Source organism: Eimeria tenella, genomic scaffold, assembly GCF_000499545.2.
Source record: "Eimeria tenella Houghton genomic scaffold, Eth_scaff365, whole genome shotgun sequence".
NCBI classification, from domain to species: Eukaryota; Apicomplexa; class Conoidasida; order Eucoccidiorida; family Eimeriidae; genus Eimeria; species Eimeria tenella.
The window spans coordinates 1-9,368 of NW_013544584.1; the positions used below are offsets into that span (position 1 = coordinate 1).

Below are 9,368 nucleotides of genomic sequence, written 5' to 3' on the forward strand. Positions count from 1 at the left end.
CCTCCTGCTGCTGCAGCAGCTGCTGCTGCTGCTCCTCCTCCTCCTCGCCGCTGCTACTACTACTACTGCTGCTGCTGCTGCTGCTGCTGCTGCTGCAGGTAGCCGCGCTGCCAACACGGCAGTCAGTGTGGGTGCACCAGCCATGGCGGTTTTATGACGAGGTGTCTGTACACCTGGATGCATGCGCTGCGCTGCTGCACCTCGACGTAACAGACGCAGTGCTGCGGCTGGTCTCAACGCACCCCAAGACATCCAGCAGCAGCAGCAGCAGCAGCAGCAGCAGCAGCACAATGCGTGAGAGCGGGAACAGCGTGGCTGTGGAGGTGCTGCAGCGCCTCGACATGCTGCTGCAGTACGTTGCTGGCAGCAGGTGTTTGTACACCCTGCTGCTGTCTATATTGCGGCTGCGATTTCTGCATTCTTTGCTGCCTGTGGGGCGCTTCCGAATTGCAATAAAGAAGGCAGCAGGAGGCAGCAGCAGCAGCAGCAGCAGCGCTCCAGCCATCCCCCCCAGCCCGGCCACGGCCCAGCAGCAGCAGCAGCCGCTCGACCTAGAGACAGGAGATGCTGCAGCAGGTGCTGCTGCTGCGACTGGCTGGGGCGGCGGCCTCGGCGGCCACTTCATCCCTATTGAGAGCGTAGCGCAGCAGCAGAATCAGCAGCAGCAGCAGCAGCAGGCAGCAGCACAACGCGCTGCAGTAGAAGCAGTTGCTTCGGGCCCCAGCTGCGAGGCCTCGCCGGCACCTGACGGACGCTCTCCCAGTGCAGCAGCAGCAGCAGCAGCAGAAACTCGGGGACCCCTGAGCAGCCCCTCGGCCGCTGCAGCAGGTGACGACCCCAGCAACAGCAGCAAAAGCAGCAGCAGCAGCAGCAGCAGCGAGTACTGCGGCGTGGAGTGCGAAGCCGTGTGGGGTACTGTCCGTTTGCTACTGTTTGCTCGTGCTGCTTTTCTCTTCGGCGAAGCAGAAACAGCAGACCCTCAAGCTGCGTTGGCCCAGTTTGCCCTGCATGCAGCGCAGTAAGCCTCTGCTGCTGCTGCTGCTGCGGGCTAGTGCTGCAGTCTTTGCTGCTGGGGCTGGGGCTGCAGCCTTTGCTGCTGCTGCTACCTTTGTTGTCGCTTGGGGTGCTGCTGTTGTTGCGGGTGTCCTACTGTGCCTGTCTAGGGTCTTATGATGCTGCTGCTGCTGTTGCTGCTGTTGCTGTTGTTGCAGTGTGGGACTTGACGACGAGGATTCGCCGCAGTTGCAGCAGCTGCTGTTTGCAAGGGACACCAGAGAAGAGCTCCGCAGCTGCAGGGTCAAGGTGAGCAGCGATGTTGCTGCTGCTGCTGCTGCTGCTGTTGCTGCTGCTGCTGCTCTGCTGCTTGCGAGACTGCGGGCGCTGCTATATCTGGTGCTGCTGCATGCAGCAGCAACAGTAGCAGCGCGTGGGGCGGCAAGCTGCACCTCTTCGACAAGAATGCTGACGCTACTGCTGCTGGCGCTGCTGCTGCTGCCACCGTTGCTGCTGCTGCCGCTGCTGCTGCTGATGCTGCTGCTGTTTGCAGTCCAGCGGCGACCTGCTGGACGCCTCTTTGCTGCTGCTGGCGCCCCCCGTGCTTCGCTGCTTGTCGCGGTGTCTCAGCAGCAAATTGCTGCGGCAGCCTTCGCAGCATTCTTTTTGTTCTTTGGGCGAAGATGCAGCAGCAGGTCAATTCCTGGGCCTCACGCTGCTAGGTGAGCGTTTTTGCTGCTGCTGGAGAAAGCCGTGCTGCTGCTGCTGCGCATGCTGCTGCTACTGCTGCCCATATTGCTGCAGCTGCGGCTGCTGCTGCACAGGGTGCTGCTGCAGGGACGCTGCAGCCAGTTTCTGAGTCTTTTGTTTTTTCTGGATCTTGTATTGCCTATACTGCTGTTATTCTTACTCCTGCTGCTGCTGGTGCTGCTGCTGCGCATCAGGGCTGTCCGCGCCTTACGTGGGTCTCATGAAGTTTTTGCTGGAATCCCCTCCGACTGCTGCTGCGCTAGCTGTTGGGGCCCAGCTCAGTTCGCAGCAGCAGCATCAGCAGCAGCAGCAGCAGCAGCAGCAAACGAGGAGCTATTTGAAGCCGAGCCACGCCGAAGGTAGCGGCAGCAGTAGCAGCAGGAGCAGCGGCAGCAGCAGCAGCTGCGGTAAGAGCAATCATGAGCCGCAGCAGCCCGCAGCGCAAGAACTGCATATCCCAGCAGCAGCAGCAGAACCGACATGCGCAGCAGCAGCAGCTGCTGCTATAGGAGCTCGGGACTTGAAAGGCAGTATATTTGATGAGGGCAACGAGCACGAGACCCCTTTTGCTTCCCCCGCTATACGGTCAGCAGCACCCCCCGCAGCAGCATCAGCAGCAGCCGCAGCGGGACCCGTGGGCTTCCCCCCAACCCGCCCCTTCAGGGTAGTTGCTGCTCACCCGCATGCAGACGCAGCAGCAGCTTCCGCCGCTGGTGGTGTTGCTTCTGGCACGGGAAGAAACAGCAGCAGCAGCAGCAGCACCCACAGCAGCAGCAGCCACACCAGCTATGTTCGCTCCAAGCGGTCCCTCTCAAGCAGCGAGTTGGCCCCGTTGGGACGCCCACGGAGCGGAAGCACTGGGGAGCAGCAGCACCTGCAGCAGCACCAGCACCAGCATGCGCAGCAGCAGCAGCAGCAGCGGCGGCAGCTGGCCATTCCTCTTTCGCGGGTGCTGCAGCACGTGACAGAAGGGGCTGCTGCTTCGCAAAGCTCGCGCGTCTTGGCAGTGGTTCAGGACTGCTTGAGGCATCAGCTAGCCCAGGACGGCGCAGCAGCAGCAACAACAGCAGCTGCTGCTGCTGCAGCGCCTGCAGCAGCAGGCAGCAGGGGCGTCGTCGTTGGCTATGAAGCCTCGCTGCTCACTGTTTGCTGCCCCACTTCTTTTCTTTCTGCTTATCTTCCGCCCTTTGCTGGTCACGCGTGGTCAGGTTTGCTGGCGAGTTTGCTGACGCTGTTTGCTACTGAGCCGCAGCAGCAGCAGCAACAGCAGCAGCAGCAGCAGCAGCAGCGAATTGCCGCGCTCGCCAAAGCTATCATCAAGCAGCAGGAACAGCTGCAGCAACAGGCAGTACCCCCGAGAGGATGCATGCAGCACACGCTGCGGCTGCTGGGGCGGTGCGCCCAGGCCCTTAGTGCAGCTGCTGCTGCAGCAGTAGCAACGGGAGCAGCAGCAGCAGCAGATGCGTCGGACGGCCTGCGTGGTGCGTCTCCCGCAACAGCCGCTTTCGGCGCTGCTTCCGACACGGCAGCGCCAGCAGCAGCAGAGCAAACTACCCCGCTGGCAGCAGCGGGACCAGCAGCAGCAGCAGCAGGAGCAGCAGCAGCAGCCAAAGGGAGCGGCGCAGCTCCTCTTGCTGCATGCGCTCTTTTCTGCTCAAAACTCAGAGTGGCTCTCTTGTCCGTAAACGACGAAGACGTCTGCCGCCGCCTGCTGATGGCTGCCAACACTGAGTTGCTGCTGTGCAGACTGGTTAGCCCAAACCCTAAACCCTAAACCCTAGGCTCTGATGTCTGAAGCAGAAGAATAATGCTCCGGTTAGTGAGGGTGTCTGCTGCTTCGCGCAGTGTGCATATTGAGCTGTAGCGGGAGTTTAGGGCACTGCGGCTGCTGTTTTGCTGCTGCTGCTGCTGCTGCTGCGTACGTGCAGCTCCTGCTGTGCCTGCCGGGCGACAACTGCGCGAGCGTTATGCACCGCCGGCTGCTGCAGCACCAGCTGCTGAAGACAACAGTCATGAGAGATGCCCTGACAGTATCTTCCTTGAAGCGCAAGTACAAGCAAGCTGCAATGGTGGCCAGGAGACCTGCTGCTGCTGCTGCTGCTGCTGCTGAGGCCGTCGCTGGCGCTGCTCCCGGGGCTGCCGCTGCAACGAGGCCCGCTGCGGGTACTGCGCCAGGCACGCCCGCAGTGAGCGGGCAGCAGCAGCAGCAACAGCAGCAGCAGCAGAGCGTGCAGCAGCAGCAGCAGCAGCAGCAGCAGCAAACGGGGGAAAAGAAGGCCGCCTACGCCGCGTTGACTCCTCAAGGCTTTCTTTGCCACGAAACCCTCGAGTTGGATTTCCTGCAGCTCTTTGAGAAGAAAGAAACTGTCAGACTTGCCTTCGTTCCGGTCAGCTCTGCGCGCCTACAGTCCCACCGTGCAGCTAGCTAGCTAGCTAGCCAGCTAGCTGGCCAGCCTTTGACTAGCTGTCTGGCTAGCTATCTGGCCGGCTTGCTAGCTAGTCAGCTAGTCTGCTGGGTAGCTAGCTAGCTAGCTAGCTAACCACCTGGTGTCCTTAGACGGGCCTGAAGACGGCGGCTGTACAGCTAGCTGCGCAGTTGTAGCAGTCGCTCGGCAGCTAGCTGGGCAACTAGCTGTTAAATGGCTAGCTAGGTGGCTAGCTGCCAGGTGGCTAGCTGCGTAGGCAGCTGCTCAGTGGCTAGCTGGGCAGCCAGGCATCATACCGCTAGCTAGCAGCTTGCTGCTCAGTGGCTAGCTGGGCACCTAGCTGTCTGGCAGCTAGTTGGGCGGGAAGGGTGCGGGGGTCTAGCTCAGACGGAGCAGCTAGCAAGCTACCCAGCTGTCCATCTACCTAGCTAGCTAGCCAGCTAGCTAGCTAGCCAGCTAGCTAGCTAGCCATGGGGCTGTTGGAACTCTGTTTGGTGTGTGCGCAGGGCCGGCTGGTCAGTCCGCTGCTGCTGGACGCCTCGCGGCACTTATTTGCTGTTGCTGAGTGGGCCTTTCCGTTTCCTTACTATTCGCTGCTGCTGCTGCGGGTGGGTCAGCCGCAGCTGCAGGCTGCTGCTGCAGCGCAGCCTAGGCTCTGCTGCTGCAGCGCCGCCCCTGTTTTGCTGCTGCAGCGCCTCTCTTGGTTTTGCTGCTGCAGCGCAGCCCGGGCTCTGCGCAGCTCGGGCTCTGCTGCTGCAGCGCTGCCTGGGTTCTGTGCAGCTGGCGGACCCCAAGGGGGTTTGCAGCAGCAGTGAGCGCGCATCTGCTGCTGCTGCTGTGTTCTGCTTCTGCTGCTGTTTCTGCTGCAGGAAGCAGCAACGCGCCGCCTGCTGGGCATCCCACGGGCCATCGCCGCTATCGGCAACCTCAAAAGGCAAGCTCCCTTTTGCTGCTGCTGCCAGCTGCTAATGTGGCAGTCAAGCCAGCTGCAACCCCACATTTTGCTGCTGCTGCTGCTGTTGCTTGTGCTGCTGTACTGTTCCGCTGTGCAGATTGGCAGCCGACCGCTACGCTGCTGAGGGATCTTATTCTGTGGTGGTGAGAGCAGCAGTAGCAGCAGCAGTAGCAGCAGCAGCGGAAGCTGTTGCAGCACCTTAAAGCCCTAGCCTCAGTGTCGTGTGTTCGTGCTACTGCTGCTTACATGAGGCTTTTGCTTCTAGTTTGTTTTTTTCTGCTGCAGGCAGCGGTTTTCTCTTCTGCTGCTGATAGCGCTCTGGAGCTGCTGCGCCGATCAGTTTGACTGGGGCCAGCAGCAGCAGCAGCAAGAGCTGCAGCTGTTGCTGCTGCTCGCGCTGCAACGGCAGCAGCAGCAGCAGGACAGCAGCATCGCTGCAATTTTTGTGCCTGTACAGACAGTGTTGGGGGATTGCTTGCACTAGGGTATATTTCTACTGCAGCGAAAAGAGCTGCAGCAACAACAGCACGGGTTGCTGTTGCTGAAACAACAGCAGCAGTCGCAGCTGCGACCGCAGCAAGAGTAGCAGCTGCTGTCGACGAAAAGACTGACGCTGTCTCCTGTCAATCTAAACTGTAGAGCGTGCAGCAGCAGCGGTTTCAGCAGCAGCAGCAGCGGTTTCAGCAGCAGCAGCAGCGGCTTGAGCAGCAGCCACTGCTTGCTGCTGCTCTCCTGCTGGGGCCTCAAGGCAGGTGCGACGAGTCGCCGTCGCCGCCTTTTGTTTTGCTTCGATTAGGGACGCAAATAGCTCATGTGCTGAAACCCGTGTTTCTGCTGCTGTTGCTGCTGCGGGTACTTTGCTGCTGCTGCGGCGGCTGCCGGTGCTGCAGTTGACTCCCTGCTGCTGTCGCTGCTTGGCTGCTGTGGATTTTCTGCTGCTTCTGCTGCGAGTGCTGTGCTGCTGCTGCTGCAGCTGCAGCTGCTGCTAGACGTGCCAGGCGCCGCGTAGAGCCAGCAGCAGCATGTGCATGCACTGGCGCTGCCTCTGGGTTTGCTGCACTGGGTAGATCAGCAGCAGCAGCAGCAGCGACCTTGAGCCGAGTTGCTTTCCCAGTGCCTGACTTCGGCTTTGCTTCTTTTTCCCTGACTCTTTCCTGCCTATTGGCTGCTCTTCAGTTCTTTCTGCTGCTGCTGCTGCTGCTGCTAATTCTCTAGTTCTCTGTCACCTTGGCTGCCTAAGGACATTGGCGCCTTTCTTTTTTTTGTTCGTTTTTGGGGCCCCGTAGGGGCCCCTGGGGGCCCAAAGGGGGCCCCTAAAGAAATATTTTTGGCTCCCTTTGGGGGGCCCCTTATGGGGCCTCTTGGGGCCCTTCGGGGGCTTCTAAAGGGGCCCTTTGGAGCCGTTTTGGGGGCCCCTAAAGGCACTCTTTTGGGGCCCTTTAGGTAGCCCCTCTAGGGGCCCCCTAAGGGACCCTTTGGGGGGCCCCTCTAGGGGCCCCCTAAAGGGCCCCTGCGCTGCTGCGAGCGGGGGGGCGGCTCTGGCTGGCTGCTGCTGCTTTCCCTCAGGGCTGCTGCTGCTTCTTCTCTGGGCTGCTGCTGCTTCTTCTCTGGGCTGCTGCTGCCGTATGTCAGTTTCCTGTCTCCTGTCTTTTGCATGCAAGTCAGACCCCACAGATATATTCTCTGCTGCGGGCCTCCGTGGCCCCTGCTGCCTTCAGTCTCAATAGCTTCTTTCTCCTCCCTTTTGTATTTTTACCTTTTCGTTTTCTGTTTCCTTTTTGTTTCTCTTCTTCTCGTCTTTGTCTCTGCCGCTTTCTGCTCCTTGCCATTGCAGCTGCTAGGGTGCTGCTGCTGCGCTGCAGCAGCAGTCAGTGCAGCACTCCCAGGGGGTATGCAGCCACTGCTGCTGCTGCGCTCCAGCAGCAGTCACTGCAGCAGCCTCAGAGAATCTCTAGCCTCTGCTGCTGCTGCGCTGCAGCAGCAGCAATCAGTGCAGCAACTGGGGAGGTCTCTCCACTTCCAGTGCACGAAGTTAATCTCCCTTTGCACCCAGTCAGTTCCCCGGCGGCCTCTGCTGCTGCTCCTGCTGCTGCACTGTAGCAGCAGCTAGTGCAGCAGCCTGAGGGGGTCTCTCCATTTCCAGTGCAGAAAATTAATTTCCCTTTCCATCCAGTCAGTCATTGCTCCTGCTGCTGGATGCAAACAGTGCAGGTTTTCTCTCAGCTGGTACAGATCGCTGAAGCCCAGCAGCTGCACGCACGCCCCAGCCACACTCCCGGCCCTCAGCAGCAGCAAACGCCAGATGCTCCCAGCAGCAGCAGCACCAGCAGCTGCTGCTGCTGCCGCTGGGAGAGCGCGGGCGGCGCGGCAACTCCCCATAGTCTGCTGCTGCTGCTGCTCTTCAGCAGCAGCGGAAGGAGCAGCCTAGCTACGCACCCTCTGCTGCCTGTCGCTGTCTAGCTCCTGCTCTGCCCATCTGTCTGCTGCTACTGTTGCTGCTGCTGCTGTGTTTCGGGTTTTGGGGGCACTCACAGTGGAGGTCACGAAGGGGCGAGACAGCACCCACTTGAGGGCCACGGGCGTCAAGTTCGGCTGCTCGAAGCGCCGTGCCAAGTAGAAATATTCCTTGACAGCCTTTGCAGCCATAGAGCCCCTGGCAGACAGCAGCAGCAGCAGCAACAGCAGGTGGTGTGGCTGCCCGCCCCGCTGCAACCCCAGCAGCAGCTGCTGCTGTGCAGCCCGCCCTGCTGCAGCGGCAGCAGCAGCCACTGCAGCAGCAGCAGCAAGCAGCCCCGCTGCAGCCCACCTCAATCGCCGCATGTAGGAAGGGAAGCGCAGCAGCCGGCCAGCTGTGGGGTACTCGAGCCACTCCAAATACTTCCCAGTCAACAGGCCGCCGGCCAGCGCCCCGTAGGCCACCAGCGAGACCCCTGCGCGCGCCGCCGACCGAGGGTCTAGCGTTTAGGGTTTAGGGCCCAGGGTTTAGGGTTTGCGGTCTAGGGTGTGGGATTACGGTTTGGGATTCAGGGTCTAGGGTTTACGGTTTAGGGAGCCGGGGCTGCAAGACGCAGCGGCTGTAATGTCTACAGTTTAGGGTTTCGGGGCAGACTCTGGGCTCCGGGGTGAGCGTTTTGAGGGTTTAGGGTTTATTGCCAACAGCGTGCTCGGCTGCTGCGCTGCAGCTACTGCTGCGGTGCGTGGCTGCTGCCATAAGGCCGGCAGTAGCAGCAGCAGCAGCAGCAGCAGCAGCAGCAGGCCCAGGAGTCTTGCCTGCGTTTTGAGGCCTGACGGCCTCTACAAACTGCTTCTCCACGTCATTCCGCAGCAGCAAATTGTAATGAACTTGACAAGCAGCTGGAGGAGGCAGCCCCCTCGCCTTGGCTAGCTGGCAGAAGCGCAGCAGCCCGTAGACAGTCTCGTTGCAGAGGCCCCACGCCCGAATCTGAAACGCTCACAGCCACGCCGCACCAGCTGCTGCTGCTGCTGCTGTTGCTGCTGCTGCTGCTGGCCCGGCGGGGGGCTAAAACGCCGCCTCGCGGCGTTTTGGCCGGCTGGGATCGTGCGATGCCAGGGCAGTGGGGTGCTGCTGGTGCAGCGGAGCGCATGCAGCAGCAAATGCGCATTACTTACCTTGCCGTCTCTTAGCAGCACCTCCACTGCGTCCAGCCACGCCTCCATGGACACCCGGTGGTCCTGCGTCTCTGTTGCTGCTGCAGTCTGGCAGCAAACGCATACAGCCCCGCAGCAAAGCACTCAGCACGAGCAGCAGCACACAGCCGGCAATGCAGCAAAATGACACAAACACCCTAAGAATCCCTCCAGCAGGGAGGTCCAGCAGCAAACGCTCCAAGGCTCCCGCGGGCTGCAGCGGCAGCAGCAGGCTGCTGCTACAGCGTGCTGCAGCAGCAGCTGCAGACTTCTGCTGCAGGCTGCTGGTGCAGGTTGTCAGGAGCAGCAGCTGCTGCTGCGACTCACGGGGATATCGTAGAGGACCTGGTGCGGCTCTCCTGTCTCGTGGCGCGGCACATAACGCTGCGGCCAGTGCAGCTGCAGCAAATCCACGTAAGTAGTGCCCAGGCGGCGGAGGCTGCCTTCTGCAGCTTTTATAACATCCTCTGCAGCCAGGCCCGCCGCTCCGCTGCTGCGAACGAGAAGCAGCAGCAGCAGCAGCGCAGCAGCAGCAAAAACCGTTCTCAATGAAGAGCAGGAGCGCGCGTGCCGCAGCAGCAGCAGCAACTAAGCAG

General features: G+C 61.0%; 2 protein-coding genes across 2 annotated transcripts; one reads left to right on the forward strand and one right to left on the reverse strand.

The window, feature by feature from the left end:
• Positions 1-98: 98 nt before the first annotated feature.
• On the forward strand, positions 99-5,469 carry ETH_00000220 (uncharacterized protein; the record flags this gene model as incomplete). Its single annotated transcript, XM_013379620.1, has 9 exons — positions 99-1,018; positions 1,212-1,302; positions 1,547-1,715; positions 1,938-3,493; positions 3,672-4,130; positions 4,676-4,777; positions 5,039-5,103; positions 5,222-5,267; positions 5,410-5,469. Coding segments are annotated over 9 exons (3,468 nt in total), but the record flags the coding sequence as incomplete, so codon positions are not given.
• A 1,761-nt stretch (positions 5,470-7,230) lies between these two features.
• Positions 7,231-8,802, reverse strand: ETH_00000225 (Chromosome III, complete sequence, related; the record flags this gene model as incomplete). The annotated part of the gene is made up of 3 exons (XM_013379621.1): positions 7,231-7,374; positions 7,561-8,054; positions 8,580-8,802. The coding sequence occupies 3 exons, from the start codon at positions 8,800-8,802 to the stop codon at positions 7,231-7,233; spliced, it is 861 nt and encodes a 286-aa protein (XP_013235075.1).
• Positions 8,803-9,368: the final 566 nt, after the last annotated feature.